Here is an 18,313-nt window from a genome sequence, read left to right as displayed (position 1 = left end):
TCCCCAGTTCCATTTGTTCTTGCTCCAGGTTGCAAGTGTAACCCACCCACAGTGTCATGTACTGTGTGATGGGGCGAACAAGCCCCACACTAAAGGGCTGGGAGAGGCCCAGGCCCAACTGGCTGAAAGAGCCCCACCCTTACAGCTCTGCTGGGCATGCTCCCAGCAGAGCCAGTATATAAAGCAGGCAGCGGCCCAGCAGAGGAGAGAGCAATCAGAGGTTAGGAGGAGCCAGGCTGCAAATCCAGTGTTCCTGCAACATCTCGGACCCCACTGAAGGCCAGTGTTGGACCCCGGGAGTGAAGCCGACCCCAACCCCAACCCCAACCCCATGGAGTAACGAGCACACCTATCCTGCCAACCCAGCCCTGGTAAGAACCGCCACACAGATGGACAGACTGGGGGGGGAGGTGCCAGGGTGGTAGGAAGCGGCCCAGGGCGGAGGTTTCTTAATCCAGCTTGGTGCGTAGCGGCTGGATTCCCCGCCAAGCTGGCAGGACCGAGAGTCCCTGCCCACAGGGCCCTGGGCCAGGACCCGGTGGAGAGGGAGGGCCCGGGTCCCCCCCACCATCCCTTGCTGCACCTGGGGACTCACTCAAGCCAGGAGAGGCTTTTGCCCCAGAACTAGGCCTTGGGTACTGTAAATGCCCTGAGAGAGGGGCCAAGACTTTGGGGATTTTAGGTACTGTATATACCCTGAGAGAGGGGCCAAGACTTTGGGGATTTTAGGTACTGTATACGCCCTGAGAGAAGGGCCTGGACCAAGATATGGGCCAGTAGAAGGGGGCCGCAACCCACGTCAGGGGCGTACCCCCTGACATACTGGTTCTTAGACCACTTACAGCCAGAGAAAAGAAAGAGTGAGCTCTATAGCCTAAGCTGAGCGTCAGCTGGCTTTATAGCTCAAGCTGTATTGGGTCCTATGCTGAACTCCAAACATACCAGGTTTGGTTCCACCCACAAGCCGTTTCATAAGCACCCCCCAACTCAAAGGCTATGTCAACACTGGCGTATTCTCATGGAAAAAAATCTTTTGTGGGCACTTAGGAAAGCGGGAAGAAGCCTTTTTTTTGTGTGTGTGAAAAGGTACTGGTTAAGGAAAATATGGAGGGGAGAATGGAAGATCATTGATAGTTGCAGGTTTATAGATTTCATAGATCTGAATATCAGAGGGGACAACTGTATTAGCCCTTCAAAATTAAGGGCATTAATTAGGTCTGGAAAAATGATGGAGTTGGTTAAAAAATTGTATTAAAAATAAACATAAGTCTCTTTTTCATGAACATAAGTCTCTTTTTCATTGCATTTTGGCTCCTCGGTATTTAGACTATACTTGCATCATGTTTGCAAGATATTCTGTGTAACAATAGTGTTAGAAACATGCTATTTTTTGTTAAATGAAACCTGAGATTCAAATGACTCCTGTAGATCTGAAGAGAAACACAATATATTGTAAGATTTGCACTAAAAGTACGATAACTAGCAACACTGGATTACAAAGTTTGACTTCTTACAACACAGGCTTGAGAAATTCATTCAATAAAACCCACAATGTTTATCTGAGCTAGAACAAATCTTTTAAAAGACATCCAGTCCTGATCTAAGAGCAATCTACCATCACATTAAATATAGAATCAGTCTCTTTCTGGCCTAGTCAATACTTAAGTATTTAGACATAGTAGAACATTTCTGGCAAGAGAAATTGAGAGGTTTATAGAGGATATTGTGTGAGATTTCTATTCAAATTCCCTGATCCAACTAATCTCCTCTCCCCTAACCCCCCCCCCCCCCCATCTCTCATTTATATTAAAAAAATCAAGTTTTTTTTTCTTCCCTCCGAAGTAATGCCACTTCTTTTCCTGCATGACCTCCGGAACAGTCTCTCTTCTCTGGCTGCAACTGTGCATACTAACCCAAAAAGAATGTCAATGATTGAGTTCCTTCTGCCATACCAATGACACAGCCTCGGAATGACCTGTTATAGCCAGACATGAACCCCATCTTGTTCTCTCTCCCCCCCCCCCCGAGAGCAAGAGAAAGGCAGTCAGTCTTTGATGCCCTGGGAACGCAGGTGTGGTGCCTGTCCCTGACTCTACCATAAGCAGAAACCAGACAGTAAATGGGCTAGCTGACGACTGGGAGGCCTCCCGCCACCCTGATGGCTAGTACCAGTAGTTGACACATCTGCACTGTCCCAGGAGAGGAATCTTCGCCCATCACATACCAGAGGTGCCCATTGTCTGCATTTTCCCAGGTGTGAATTATGCTTTGCACCCTTTGTGGGAAACTTGGCATTCAAAGCCATTTTTCCTAACTGGCCACTTGAGACCAGGAAGAAGCCTAAGTGACCCAACGGGTATAAAGAGGGGTTTAGTAGCCCACCCCATTTGAGCTCCAATCATCTACACCTGCTGGCAGGTATTGATTGACTCCCGAGGTCTGTGGGACGCCCAACCTCATCCTACTTCTTCCCGAGGGATTGAGAGAAAGATGCTTGCCATGCCAAGTCTGGAACGCAGGGGTGAGAATATATACCTGCTAGATGTCTATTTTGCATGCACTTAATAAGAGCTCAGAGAACCAAAAGGGTTTCATGGTACCTGTAAGTGACTTATTAGTGTAATTTCTGTCCTGTCCTTTGTAGTGGCTGTATTATCTGTAACACAGCAGTAGCATTTAACAGCTAAGTTTACCCTGTAACAAAATAGTAACTGTTTAAGCTGTGACCTGACTTCTTCAGTTGCTGTAACAGAACCAAGCACGATTTTAAAAAGAACTTCAGGACAGATATAGGAAAAGCTTGAGAGTTGGATTATGTCGCTTCCAGGGGACAGATCCGTTGGGGCATCTCTCAGCCTCCCCAGGCTGCCTGCTGTGAAGGGATCGTGTATCCTAGCAGTCAAAATCTGAGGTGTAATAAGCTCTCCCTGTAAACTTCTAGGGGCACCTGGCAACCTTCTCCAGGTTGCCCGATGCGAAGGGACCCCAGTCCCAGCAGTTGAAGTCTTGGGTGTATAACACACACACACACCACTCACTGCCCTGACCATCGGCTGACACCTGTGCTATTGATCTTTCTGAATGTAATAATAATAATGAGATATAATAATCATTAATAACTTCATTACAAATTAAACATAGCCAATACTTTACATGACAGCACTTTTGTTGAGTTGTGGTTCTCTGCTGAGAAAGGTGCCATAATTTATCATCTAAAAATAAGTAAACAAATCTTTTAAAAACTGATGTTCAGTTAAGCGCTATTTAACTATCATAGGGTATGTCTACACTACCCCCCTAGTTCGAACTAGCGGGGTAATGTATGTATACCGCACTTGCTAATGAAGCCCGGGATTTGAATTTCCCGGGCTTCATTAGCAAGTGCGGTATGCATACATTACCCTCCTAGTTCGAACTAGGAGGGTAGTGTAGACATACCCATATCTACTTGAAAATTCTCAGAAAATCTGTCTTTACTCACAGATTGTGGCCTAGAATTTTAGATACACACAGTCTACCTTTTTTGTATAGAGAGATTTCATAGTGTCATAGAGCTTAGTTTGAGAAGGAGCCATTAGATCATCTAGTCCACTGTTAGGTGTAGTAAGTTGAGTCAGTAATATGGAGTCAACAGGCTTGAATAAAGGCCTGTATTATAAAAACAGCACCAGGCCTGGAACCTAGCAAGCAAGACTTTGGTTCAGTAACATGGCAGCCAAGAAAGAGGCCTTATTGATTATTAAATGTTTGTGTGAGTCGGGCCGAACATGGAAGGACATTGGGGGGCATGGGGGATTGTAAGCCACAGGGGAGTAGTAAAACATCTCAATAAGAAACGTCTTGGTACCAGCCAATTCCTCAAACAAATGTAAATAACGACCAAAGTTCAGGACTGGGTCGAAGTTGACAGCATGAAAGATAGTAAGTAATCCCCCCCGCCTTCTGCATGGTGAAGGGTGGTAACCAGGTAACAGAGGCTGGCAACCTGGTACGTAAGAAGTGATGTAAGGTGTTTGTTTGTTTGTTTTGTACATGTCTATAAAAGGGCTCCACAAATGGTGATCACTTTGAGAGGGTGCACTAGGCACCTTTATAGGTAAGTGTCATTGGCAAGACTTACAGAATGCACAGTAGTTTAGCTGTGAGATTATCTGCTAACATCTATTAATGTATTTATTTGGCAATAGGCCTGCTAAGTGTTGATACATTGCCAATGCTTGCAGAATGCACAGTGGCTTGGTGTTGAGAGTTTCTGCTGACAACTGTTAATGCATGGCATTTGGCAATAAACTTGTGTCACAGTGCATTGAGGTTTTCCCGTCTCCTGCACCCCCGTAATGGCACGAACAGACTCCACCAGCCAGTAGAATAGAGGTGTTTATTGCCTCTCCAGGATACAGCACAGATGTAATCTGGTTACAGGGCAGGCCTAGGATGCCTCAGCCCCCCTTGAGATGGAGGAGACTGGGCCCTTAAATTCCAGCCCCTTTCCCCAGGCTGTCTCCTCCATGCTCCCAGACAGAAACCCACCAACTCACTTTGAGCCCTGCCCCCAGTCAGGGCTCCACTCCCCTTCTTCCCACTGTTCTGCTCCCTGGGAGAACTCGTCAGACAGGTTCAGAAGTTCCCTTGCATAATGACTCATCCCCTGCCTTGCTGGGCTGTGCTGCAGACAGCAGCCAGCAGCCAGTGGAGGTCACTCACAACCTACTGCCCAGCATAGCAACCAGCAAGGTACCCCCCACTATGTCACAACTTGCTTGATTGGTTTCATCCTTGCCTGAATCTGTAATTTCTGGAGGCTCTCAGGAGTCTACTGTATTGACCAAAGTGCACACAATTTAACTCTTTAGATAGAGGGAGCACACACATGCAGCCAAAAGTTTATCATTGTTAACGGAGTAGAGGTCTGGTCAGGGATCTGCCAGGACAACCCAGAAACTCTGACAACAATAGGGAACTTGTAGCCCATAGGCTGCATAAATGGGGAGTTCTATATGTAGCCTGTGAGACATATTTTTTTTACCATTGCCCACACACAGGGTTGGTAGAGCCAGCTAATTTCCATCCATGCATGTTTTTTTTCCTATTGTACTCACATAAAACTAGGGCAAGTAAAGTGAAGTACATCCAAACAAAATGCTGCCACAGTTCCATTGGTACACCCTGAAAATTTTGGGTTCACAATGGCAGTTAAAACTTCCCTATCCTTGGACACTCTCTCTTGGTTATTGAAACAACCTTGTGGCCCTCTCATTAGCCTAGGTTGCCTATCACTGGTCAACATCTTTATTAGTGACTTCCATGAGGGAATGGATAGCAGTGTCAGCAAGTCTGCAGATGACACTAAGCTAGGGGGAGAGGTAGATACGCTGGAGGGCAGGGATAGGGTCCAGAGTGACCTGGATAGATTAGAGGATTGGGCCACAAGAAATCTGATGAGGTTCAACAAGGACAAGTGTGGATTCCTGCACTTAGGACGGAAGAATACCAAGCATTGTTACAGGCTGGGGACAGAATGGCTAAGCAGTATTTCTGCAGAAAAGGACCTGGAGATTACAGTGGATGAGAAGCTGGAAATGAGTCAACAGTGTTCCCTTGTAGCCAAGAAGCCTAATGGCATATTAGGTTACATTAAGAGGAGCATTGCCAGCAGATCCTGAGATGTCATTATTCCCCTTTATTCGGCTCTGGTGAGGCCACATCTGGAGTATTGTGTCCAGTTCTGGGCCCCCCACTATAGAAAGGATGTGGATGCATTGGAGAGTGTCCAGTAGAGGGTGACCAAAATGATTAGGGGGCTGGAACACATGACCTACAAGGAGAGGCTGAGGGATCTGGATTTGTTTAGTCTTCAGAAGAGAAGAGTAAGGGGGGATTTGATAACAGCTTTCAACTTCCTGAAGGGAGCTTCCAGTGGGGATGGAGAAAGGCTGATCACAGTAGTGATGGATGGCAGGAGGAGGAACAATGGTCTCAAGTTGTGGTGGGAGTGGTCTAGGTTGGATATTAGGAAAAAACTATTTCACTAGGAGGGTGCTGAAGCACTGGAATGAATTATCTAGGGAGGTGGTGGAATCTCCATTCCTAGAGGTTTTTAAGTCTCAGCTTGACAAAGCCCTGGCCAGGTTGATTTAGTTGGGATTGGTCCTGCCTTGGGCAGGGGTCTGGACTTGATGACCTCCTGAGGTCCCTTCCAGCTCTGAGTCTGTTTCTTTGATCACTGATCTAACCTGACCCCATGACGAAGGCCATTATATTTCACCAAATTACTCCCATGCTTAATCCAATAATTGCTTAGACTAAAGCATTTCAGTCCTCAGGAGACTGAACCATGATGTGAGTCTGGTGAGACAAGGAGAAAGTGAGGGTCCAACAATGACTAAGTAGAATGAGGTGTACCGGTAGTTCGAATTAGAGAGCCTAATTCAAACTACGTACTCCGTGCCGCAAGTAGCCACAGGCTCGGAGTCTGCACTAACGGGGATTTAAAAATGGCAGCATCCGGCAAGATGTAAATGAAGCCCAGGATATTTAAATCCCGGGCTTCATTTGCAACTTCGAATGCCTACATTAGCCACCCTAGTTCGAACTAGGATGGCAGTGTAGACATACCCCTACATAGTAGGGAATGGATGAAGTGAATCAATGCCAGCAGACAAGCCATCCTGTAGTGAAAGGCAAAAACACAAGAACAAAACTAGGGATTAAATTAATATGCCTCCATTAAACTGTAGTTATTACCACAACGCATGCTCATTAATATTTGGATTTATGCTTTTTGTAGAAGCAGATCCCATTGTTACCTGCCCAGCTTGTCACAGATTCAGTGACATCATGACTACCTGACCTGTATTTCTTTCCAATAAAATTGTTCACAAATTTGCTGGTGTCTGGTTAATAGATAGCTATATGCACATGAGAATATGATAGTAAATTTTGCAGACTGCTATAACTGATAACCCAAAAGGCTCAAAGGTTCACAAGAGCCACATGCCATACAGAGGGTGTGAGGGCCCTATTGTCACTGGGTCCTGTTGCGTAGGTAAGAAAGCAATTACTGCTAAATCAGAGAAAAAATTCAGCAGCAATCCTAGCTGTCTGACACACACACACAAAAATCAGATCTTTCCTGGGCTAATCTTCCTATCATTGGTAAGTAAGTAAAAGTGATTTTGCTTTCAAGTGTTTGTTTCAGTTGCACGGAATTTAAGACTTTTCTCTGAACTGGAGAGATTAATCATTGTGAAGACGGGTGGTTGTTTCTAACCAAAGCAGGATTTTGAAAGAGCTTAATACTGATCATTGAATGGCTTTATTCACCCCTCTGGGATTTATATACATGAAACCGTATATAAAATTGTTCAAGTTCTCTATACTCGGAGGGTTGACACAACAAATGTGTCCAGCATCTGCCCTGATTTTAAGACAAATTAATTGTTGATGAAATGAAGTTGCAGTCATGTGGGTAAAAGGCATTAGACGGACACAGTGGGAAAAGTAATATCTTTTACTGGATGAACTTCTGTGGATGAATGAGACAAACTTGGGGCTTACACAAAGCCCTTCGTCAGGTCTGAGGAATCTTTAACCAAATGTGGGAAAGGAATCCTCTCCTGGCTATTAAAAATCATAAAAGGAACCCAGAGAGAAAGATCCATCTGAGTCTTCTGCTTTCTTCTGTTTTATACCAATATTACCCTACTCACTTCATCTGGCATTCCTCTGACTTCAGCCATCGCTACCTTGCGTTCTTATGCATTTTAACATTACATTACAGCTGATTTGCATGTGTCAGTGACTGGTGATTCAATCCTTATAAATATTTTCTTTTTAGCAGTGGGGAATTGATTTTGGAGAGCAGGAAGGACAAAAGGAATATGTTAACTGAGTAAGCAAATATGTAATCATTTCGGCCTGACAACATTTTTACTCAAATCAGAATCTGAACAAAAGCAAGTTTTTAGGTATAACTTTCTTGCCTTGATGAGCAGGAAACTTGTGGAGATCAGTAACATCAGGCCCTGGCATTGCAACAGTGACAAGTGCACCCAATGTAGGGTTAATCCATTTTTGCCTTTATTTAGAAATATTCAGACAGAATTGTTGTCACTGGCAGTTTCTCGACAGAGACTGATGTCAACAAGAAACAGACAAGAAGAAAGCAGTAGGGGCCCAGCTTGCCAAGTTCTGCCATAATGGGAAGCTCACCCACATTTCATAATGGGTTTTTTCTGTCTATGGCTTGGTTCCTTCACCTTCTCATCTGGTATTCCTCTGACTTCAGCCATCGCTAACTCGCTTTCTTATACATTTTCATGTTATATTTTCGTTAGCTTCCCTCCAATCCATATCATCCATACAATACGTATGTCCAAGCTTCTATACATATTTTAGCTCTCTATGCTATTTTCATGTCATATGTTCCTATTACTTTCTTTCCGTTTTCCCTTGCATAGGTACTTGTATTTTTTGTATTTATTATCTTCCTCTGATTCGTATCTTTTGACACAATGCTATCCATTAAAATTGTCCTGTCAGGAACACTACATGTGCATTTTTAAGTGGTCTTTTAAATTTAGGTTGTTGGCATATAATGTTTCCTTTCAAAACTTTTGGAAATTTAGTATTTTGAGGGTGTAACTTATTTTACTTGAGGGAATAGGTGGTATGTCCCAGTAGTAGTTTTCTTTACTGTTTTAAATGCCAGCTGTGAAACATTCAGCTTATAACACATTAGAATTGTTAGTAACCATAATAACTGAAACTGAGTTTCATTAGTTTGTGGAGGGAATGGTATGATAAGACTGCCTACAATGTAGCCAATCTGTGCCTCTAGCAAAGGTCTCCAATGGTCAGTAATGGAACACTAAATTGGGAGGTAAAGCTGAGTTTCCCAGATAGCTGTCTGGTCGGTCTTGCCCACATGGTCCAGGTCTAACTGATCACCATATTTGGGGCTGGAAAGAAATTTTTCTTCAGGTCAGATTAGCAGAGAGCATAAGGGAGTTTTCCTCTATAGCAGGGAGTATGGGTCATGTGTAGGTTTTGCCCAGCTTTTTTTGTACTTTGAGAACCCAGTGTAGGATCTGAGACTTACTCTTGCCGGCAACACCTAGTGTGAATGGTGACGTCTATGTAATATAAAGTTTGTAAGCCACAATGTGAGTTCTGTAGCTCAGCCAGAGGGTAGGGGTCTCTTACAGGAGCGGCTGGGTAAATTTCTTCGACCTGTAATGTGCTGGAGATCACAATAGATGATCATAATGGTCCCTTTTCGCCTATATAACCATGTTTACTAGATGGGCCATGGTCAATCAGGACAAACTGCAAGGAATGGGGCCAACAATCCCCCAAATAAATGGTTATTCTAATAATTAGATTCTCCTACCCAGGAAAAAGTTTCTACAATACCTGGCTGGTTATCCAGAAATGAAAATGCAGATTCCCTGGGCTTCCACAAATCCTTGTCATATTTGACAAGGCTTATGTAAAATCTTGTTCACCATCTATAAAGTTCTACCAATCCCAAGAGATCAGACACATTACCCACCAGATCAATGAGTATGTCCAATCTTACCCAAATATATACTAAATATATGTACTAATATATAGTACTACATATGTATACTAGTATAGTAGAATAAATATACTAACATCAGATTTATTTTAAGAGAGGACAGAGTACTGTGGTTAAAATATCATTATACACACAGATATGGATACAATTCTTAGGTCAGTTTCATAGCAGAGATCATGACTGCTGATTTGTAGAAAGTTTGTACAGAATTAACTTCATCTAATATATAAAGGAGAATGTTTGTATGTTTGTGCTCTAATAACTTGGACTCTATAAGGGTACATCTACACTAGCCCCCTAGTTCGAAGTAAGGAGGCTAATGAGGATGAACGAAATTGCAAATGAAGCGCAGGATTTAAATATCCCGTGTTACCGGGCAGTCGCCATTTTGGAAATTGACTAGCCCGAAATAACTGCCTACGTCTACATGCAGCAGAGAAGGGCGATTCCGAAATAAACCCCTTACTTCGAATTAACAGTTAAACCTCATGGCGCCGGGCCAGACACAAGGTAGGGAGTGAGAGAGGAGGAAGGGAGAGCAAGTTTGGCTCTTTTGCACGCTGCCACCCCCCTTCCCCACCACCTCCCTAACTACCAGCCTGCGCCACATACAGACAGCTTCCTGTTCCTCCCCGCCCTTCCCCACCACCTCCTTAAAAGTCACCCTGTGCCCCTCACAGACGGTGCCCCGCTCCTCCCCACACCTCCCCCGCCACCTCCCTAACTGCCAGCCTGTGCCCCACATAGACAGAGAATCTGATTTTCTTCCACCACATCTGTCCAAGTACCACCCTATCTAATATATAAAGGAGAATGTTTGTGTGCTAATAACTTGGACACTATACGAGCTACCGCAACCAAACTTTGCATGGGATAACCTTTCCTCCAGGAGAAGGTTTTAAGGTACTTTTGGACCCAATCGGGGTCCTGTCCTGCCCCCTATCGCACCTGCAGCCCTGGGCGTGAGCTGGGGTGCCCCTCCCTCATTTAGCTTCTCCAGAACTCGTCCCCTCCCACCCGTGAGGTTACATAACCGACCCTCTTCCTGCCCCCCCCTCCCCGCCCCACACAGTGCGCACAATGGCCTGGGCACCTGCTCTGCCTCCCACGGCACCTGCAGCCTCCGGCACGAGCTGGGATGCCCCTCCTGCGTTAACCTCCCCTCCTACCTGGGGTCACTCCCTACCTGCCACTCCCCACTCCAGAAACCAAAACCAAAGCCAGCCAGCCTTTCTGCTCAGCTCGCTGGGCTTATCTGAGCAGAAGGAATCCATGTGCCTGCTGCAGCACAGGGCAGAGGGGCCGGGTTAAACCCTCGATGCGTTACACTGCTGTGAAGCCAGCCGGCTGCTGTTCGTACTGTGAGTGGGGCTCTTCTGTGTCTCGTTCCAGCCTTCGGGGTTAGATGTGAACTCTGAGCTTTTGCTTGCCAAGGCAGGGCAGGTGGATCCCTGAGCCAACCTGGCAAAGAAGTCCCCTTGCTACTAGCCGCATGGCTGTGTACTGTTCTCCTGGAGGCTGGCTGCTCGGTCCTGGGGGAGGAGGGTCCTGCTGCTCTCAGAGGGTCAGGTGTGGGCCATGGTCTGTGGATCTGGGGGGTCCCTGGCTCAGGGTCCCCTCCTTTCCTACATTTTCTAAATTTTGTTCCTTCGTTTTCCCAAGCAATGCCAGGTAAGTCCAGCTAGTAGGTTATAGGCGAATAGGTCATCCACACACAAAGTTAGTTCAAATTCTTACATAAGAATTTGCAGGGACAGTGCAGAGTATCTATACATCATCAGTGGGCAACTGCACATTTTAGAGCTGGGTTCTCTTGTTGAAACAGTTAAATATTCACTGAGACAGAGAGACTGTCCCTATAGCCTTGTGGTTATCTCACCCCTCTGGGAGACACTTAAGTTCCTGCTGCAATTCCCACAGAAATCAATGAACATTTGACAGGGCATGTAAAGAATATGTTTGCTCCATGTGTGTAGTAAGAGAATGGGCCTGTTCCTGTGGAAGTGGAGGGTAAAACTGCCTTTAGACTCACTGGGTTCTTTCTATAACCTGCTCTTCGTGTCCTTGCTATAGTGTGGGCCTATTGCCTACCCTCACTGCTGTCATTTTATGGTTTGCATTTGCTCACCAGAGGAGGCGGACAACATCAGACGCTGGAAGTTGCACCCTTGATGTCCTGCTGGTAATTTGAAAGCCAAATGTCTCCAGCTCCTGCTCAGTGATGGGTTCTTTATTTCCATCGGGGACAACGATTCAGATTCTGACCTTTCTACAAATAGCCCATCTGGCAACAGGTAATGAGAATTCTATGCCACACGGATTGTAAAACGCAATTCATCTAATCGTTGCTTAGGAGCACAGAAAATCACTAGCACCAAGAGTGATGGATTTGAGATCTGGAACACACATCATGAAATAAGTGATTTCAGGAGCTCACTCTATTTCATTTTACCAAAATAAGGTTAAGGTGATATTTTGCCATTATCCAGGAGTAACCTAGGGAAATTTGTGGTAAGAAAAGGCTTTTTAGTATTCAGAGGCAGATTATTATCCATTGGCTGGAAGCTGAATGTAGATTATTCAAACTAGAAATAAGACACAAATCTCTGTCTGTGAGGGAGACAAATCACTGGAACTAAAGGATGTGGTGGATTTTTATGTCATGATTGAGTGTTTTTATAAAAAAAAATGCACATAGTATTGGGCTTGATTTAGGTCTGGGTTACAAAGAAGGACTAAGTGGCCTGGCCTTAGATCCTATAGGCCTATGTTTTTGTTTGATTGTTAAGAGCGAGAGTTTTCATTTCAGAAAATGAGAGTCTAATCCTATGGTCAGAGAATTTACCACGAGTGTCATTTTGTCCTGTCCATCCCAAGGTGTGGCAGCTAGTCAAACACAAAATAGTGAAACAGATATTATTCAGCTTCCAAGATCAGAAGGGACCAGTGTGGTCACATGCACTGACCCTAAGTACGACACAGGCTGAAACTTTCCCAAGAATCTGCTTATCTAGCAATTAGCAGAGTGGAGTCAACAGACTGGGTTCTGGAAAGTGTCCCAGAGAATGAAGTTCTACTTCTGTGTGCTTTAAAAGGACGAGGGGTCTGGAATACATGACCTGTGAGCAGAGGCTGAGGGATTTGGGGCTTATTTAGTCTGCAGAAGAAGAGAGTGAGGAGGGATTTGATATTAGCCAGAAAGGATGGAGAGAGGCTGTTATCAGTGGTGATGGATGGCAGAACAAGGAGCAATGGTCTCAAGTTACACTGGGGGAGATCTAGGTTGGATATTAGGAAAAACTATTTCCCTAGGATGGTGGTGAAGCACTGGAATGGGTTCCCGAGGGAGGTGGTAGAATCTGCATCCAAGTCCCGGCTTGACAAAGTCCTGACTGGGATCATAGAATCCTAGGGCTGGAAGAGACCTCCAGAGGTCATTGAGTCCAGCACCCTACCCAAAGCAGGAGCAATGCCAACTAAATCATCCCAGCCAGGGCTTTGTCAAGCCGGGGCTTAAAAACCTCTAGGGATTTAATCCTGCTTTGGGCAGGGGGCTGGACTCAATGATCTCCTGAGGTCTCTTCAAACCCTATGACTATATGCTTTACAATGGACACCCGTCCATTGGTGAATTTGTTTCTTCACGGGCCTTCAGTTTGCGTATCTACAAAATGGGTACAATGATACTGAACTCCTTTGTAAAGCAATTCCAGACCTGTGGATGGGAAAATGCAATATGCATTTATATAGACTGATTGAGGAAATAGAAGATTAAGGCAAGGAGGGAAGTGCAACAGAGTAGAGAGAAAAGACACATTGTTTGATATAGCATCCAAATCCCTGTGACTCTGTACCTTCTCAGCACAAATATTTATTATCCTTCAAAATGCATCAATATACTTGCAGGTGTAAGTAAATGGGGGATGCATAGAGAAAAGTTCAGAGGTAGACAGATTGATAGAAGGGCATGTAATACGAAGATAGATAGATAGATATTTGTCTCTTTAGATTTTGATGGGAAAAACATAATGGAAGATTAAAAAATAATTTCTGTCTTTAAATATGTGGCTCATTCAAATGTTTTATTTTAAGTAATCATAAATTGCTAAAATAAATCAGAGCAGAGAGATAATCTGTTTAGTCCATTAAACAAGGGACACATTGCTGGCTCCGACACTGGTGAATACATTTTATAATATTTAGTGTGCTTTGAAGAGAGATCCAGCACATCCCAAGATTGTAAGTCATGGATTGGAACTGTCTTTAGGAGTGAATTGACATGTCTAGCTGCCTCCATTTGGGTTTGGACAGGGTCCCCATAAGAGTCCACATCTGCATTCCATTGGGAACTACGCAAAACACATGAAATATGTATTTGTGTCTCCATACAGGCCAGTTCAGAATCCATTCGCCTGACAACACTGTCATTGGAGTCGCTGGAGAAGACGCTATCCTACCCTGCTCCCTGTCATCTCCGAGAGTCCCTCTCAGCCCTGTTGTCCAGTGGACACTTGTGAGACCTTTCAAGAGCATAGAAGTGAGCTCCTATAATGGAGGAAGCCAAACAGAAAGGCAGGGCGAGGGGTACCAGGGCCGCACAGAGTTCTTCACCTCTCAGCTGAGCAAAGGAAATCTCTCCCTGATGCTGAAGAACATCCGGGTAACTGACAAAGGGAAATACACTTGCCGGGTTGATATCTCAGACTGGCATGGAGAAGCCTACATTGAACTGGAGGTGACGGGTCAGTGAAACAGTTTCTGGTTTTACAGCAAGATAATCGTAAATCTTCTAGAGTCTGGCAATGGGAGACGAGGGGCCAAATCCATCCCAGACCCAGCTCCAATTATTTGGGAGTTGGGAATCCCAGGGACTGAAGCAGTGGAATCATTTAATGAGCCAAATCTCCATGTGAATGGAACTGACAGGTCAAGGCCACAAAACAAAAGTAAATGTGTCACTTTCTTCTGAGGGCCGGTTGTAAATCTGGTAGGTGATTCCACCTCCTTTTTAAAAGACTCTGTCACTGGAAGAATTGCCTCCCAGAGCTGCCAGCAGTGGCGGGATAGGAGGGGAGTTTTGTCCCGCCCATTGTGAAGATGGGCCTCCAAACAAGAGGCACTGAGACCTGGTTCAAAGGATCACAACGCAGCTCTCCTCTGGCCCAGCCTCCCCTTCCTCATGAGAGGGCAGGCAACTAGGTGAGTGGCTTTGTGGCCTGGCTTGTGGGGTTGCTGCAGTGCTCACTCAGGCTTGGCCTAGCTGCCCCTGTCATGCGGGTTGACTAGGCCAAGCCTCACTGTCACGGCGAACCCTTTGATCCTGTCACAAAGTCTGGGTCAGGATTCCGGCCCAGCTTGATGGACAAGAACCATCAATAACCTGGGGTGGGTTCTTTCTCCAAACCCCTCCCACACTGGGTCCTCCTCTCAGGGTATGTCTAAGCTATATGCCTCTGACAACAGAGGCATATAGATTAGGCTACCCGGCATAGGGAAATGAAGTCGCAATTTAAATAATCGCGGCTTCATTTAAATTAAAATGGCTGCCATGCTCTGACGACCAGCTGATGTTCAGCTGTTTGTCGGCCAGGTCGGGGCAGTCTAGACGCGCTGCGATCGACAAGGAAGCCTTTGTCGACCGGCGCAGGTATGCCTCGTGAAACACGTGTATTGCTCTCTCCTGACAGCTCCCTACAGAATCCTTCCTCCCAGCAACCCTGTTATTGGAGTCATTGGAGCAGACATCATCCTCCCATGCCAGCTCTCAGTCACTACGTTATCTGGAAGCTTCAAAGTGCAGTGGAAGCTGTTAAGATCATCAGCACTAGTCCATGAAGTCTCCTACAATGGAGGAATCCAGGCAGAATCAGAAGGGGAAAAATACCAGGATCGAACGGAGCTGTTCTTCACTGAAATGACTCAGGGGAACCTCTCATTGAAGCTCAAGCACGTCCAGGCCTCTGACAAAGCAGAATACATCTGCAGCCTGGATTCTGACAGCTGGTATGATGAGATGGTGGTGGAACTGGATGTGACGGGTTGGTGAATCAGCCTCTTTGTTTATGATAAATACGTGCTAAATCTTTAACATTTGCTTTATAGGTGAAGGTCTGAAGGGTGGAGACAAGTATGGAAAAATTGCAAGTTTGGTGCTATATGTGATGTCTCAACATCTAAACAGAGGGCTATTCATAACAGAAACTCTGAGTGTCAATATTCCCATTAGAACTGAGCAGAAATGTTTTGGTGGTTTTTTTTGCCAAAAGATGTCTTTTCCAAAAACTATTTACTCACCCATCTTCAGCAAATAGCTTTGGTTGAGAAGTTGTCTTTTGCAAAGAGTTGAAAGATTTCATTTTGGTCACTGTGTTTTTAAGCTTTTCTTTTCTATATTTTGACTTTAAACCTGGATTTTACCTCTTGATGGTGTTTATAAAAGGGGGAGGAGGGAGTGGTGAAAAAAATCTAAAATGCCCAATATAAAAATCAATTGTAAAACCACAAAAATATTTTGAGGTGGCTCACAAAATGTTGGTAGATTCAAAACTACTTTTTAATTTTATTTTATTTCATTAGTTTTTGTAGCTGCCAAAAAAGGAGAAAAATGAGTTTCAAATGAAAAATCCTTTATTTGTTCATTTCTAAAATCCACACAGGCAAATTCAGAATCCTCCCCCCAAGTCACCCTGTTATTGGGGTTATTGGAAAGGATGTGATCCTGCCCTGCCGGCTCTCAGACACCATTATTCCTACAAACATCATTGTCCAATGGACCCTTATCCAGCCCTCTAAGAAACCAGTCAAAATCCTCTACAATGGGAGGTTCAGTGAGGACCAGCAGAATGAAAGATCCTGGGGTGCGATGGAGGTCTTCAGCACTGAGTGGACTAAGGGCAACATGTCTCTAAAGCTGAACAACATCCAGCTCCCGGACAGAGGGAAATATCTCTGCAGTGTGGCAGCTGGGGACTGGAAGGACAAGGTGGCCATCGAGCTGGAGTTGAAAGGTAAATACTTGTTTTGTTCCCTGTTACTGCTCTGCAATGTGAGGCTTGAGAAGAGAGAGGAAGGTGCCAGACCTGCCCCTGGCATAGGCCATTGAATCTGATGGAATTATAACAAGAACGAACAGGGGTCTAAGTCATGCAAGTGTCTTGACAGTCATAGAATCATAGAATATTAGGACAGGAAGGGACCTCGAGAGGTCATCAAATCCAGTCCCCTGCTCTCATGTCAGGACCCAGTACTGTCTAGACCATCCCTGATAGACATTTATCTAATCTGCTCTTAAATAGCTCCAGAGATGGAGATTACCACCCTGACAGTTAGGAAGTTTTTCCTAATGTCCAGCCTAAATCTCCCTTGCTGCAGTTGAAGCCCATTGCTTCTTGTCCTGTCCTCAGAGGCCAGAAAGAACAATTTTTCTCCCTCCTCCTTGTAGCCACCATGTGCAATGCACCCAACTTAACTGAGGGTATGTCTACACTTGTTCCCTATCTCGACATAGGGATGCAAATGTAGTGTACTGAAATTGCTAATGAAGCACGGGGTTCAAATATCCCGTGCTTAATTAGCATAATCGCATCTGGCCGCCATTTTGAAATCGCATTATTGTGAAATAAAACACCCTGTGTAGCAGCGTTATTTAGAGCAAAAACCCTTCTCTCAAAATAACTGTTAAACCTCACTGTGTGAGGAATAACAGTTATTTCGAGAGAAGGGTTTTCTCTTGAAATAATGCTGCTACATTGGTCATTTTATTTCATAATAATGCGATTTCAAAATGGCGGCAGGATGCGGTTATGCTAATTAAGCACGGGATATTTGAACCCCGTGCTTCATTAGCAATTTCAGTACACTACATTTGCATCCCTATGTCGAGATAGGGAGCAAGTGCAGACATACCCTAAGGGAGCAGAGAAAAAATTGTGCATCTTCCCAGCTGGGGTGTTAACTCAGTTCTTCAGTTGTCCTAGAAATTGCCTTTCAGGGAGCTGTGTTCCATTGGCATTGATCATATCTACACTAAAGTGATTCAACAGTTGTGCAACTCTAGTGTGTCCAGTGTAAACTGCCACCTGTCTTCTAGCCTCATGCCTTAACCTCATGCCTCCGGGATTCATCTTTGAGATTTTGGAGGCACCCTTTCTGTCTGTGGTACCTAGCTGTGGACATGGCACCAAAAACCAGTTTTCCACATGCCCTAAACATTTTCAAGATACCAAAATTTTTGCTGTCACAAATCCAGAAAAAAGGCAAAGCCTTGAAAAAGGTGACGAACCAAAAATTCTACCCACAATTATGTGCAGATCAAGCAAAGCTTTTAGATTTTGCTAATTTCAAAATGTGTTGTTTCAGTTTTAATTTTAATCTCTCTGGGTCTATCCAATTAGTTCCTGTCTCAGAATCAAAAGCAGTTTTGTAAAGCAGAACTAGATTTTTTTTTTATTTGAAAACATGAAAATGGTTCACCATTTCAAAAAAAAAGTTCCCACTCAGAAAAAAATAAAACATAATTTGTTGAGACTGACCCTTCCATGCAAAAAAAATCAGTTTTAATGAACTAGCATTTTCTGATTAAAAAAAAAAATTTTGTCAAACAATCTCTTAACATGGCTCCTCATCTGGCCATCACAAAGTAACAAAGCAAAGTAACAGGGGACAGCAATCAACAGCTTGTGCCAACTGGAGCTCTGGCTGGATGCGTGTGTGTGAGACAGCTAGGAAATCAGT

The 18,313-nt window shown here is 44.6% G+C and overlaps 1 protein-coding gene across 1 annotated transcript in view; it reads left to right on the top strand.

Moving 5' to 3' along the window:
- The first annotated feature begins 203 nt into the window (after positions 1-203).
- LOC102462613 (butyrophilin-like protein 2) overlaps positions 204-18,313 on the top strand; it is a 30,031-nt gene continuing 11,921 nt past the window's right edge. The window contains exons 1-5 of the mRNA XM_075914244.2: positions 204-371; positions 11,712-11,874; positions 13,972-14,322; positions 15,268-15,618; positions 16,237-16,587. Coding sequence (XP_075770359.2) covers positions 11,802-11,874; positions 13,972-14,322; positions 15,268-15,618; positions 16,237-16,587 — 1,126 coding nt within the window. The 5' untranslated portion in view covers positions 204-371; positions 11,712-11,801. The remainder of the gene's footprint in view (positions 372-11,711; positions 11,875-13,971; positions 14,323-15,267; positions 15,619-16,236; positions 16,588-18,313) is intronic.

Source organism: Pelodiscus sinensis, chromosome 18, assembly GCF_052426305.1.
Source record: "Pelodiscus sinensis isolate ZL-2025 chromosome 18, ASM5242630v1, whole genome shotgun sequence".
NCBI lineage: Eukaryota > Metazoa > Chordata > Testudines > Trionychidae > Pelodiscus > Pelodiscus sinensis.
Note: the sequence above shows the minus strand (reverse complement) of the source record. Positions and strands in the feature narration are given on the sequence as shown.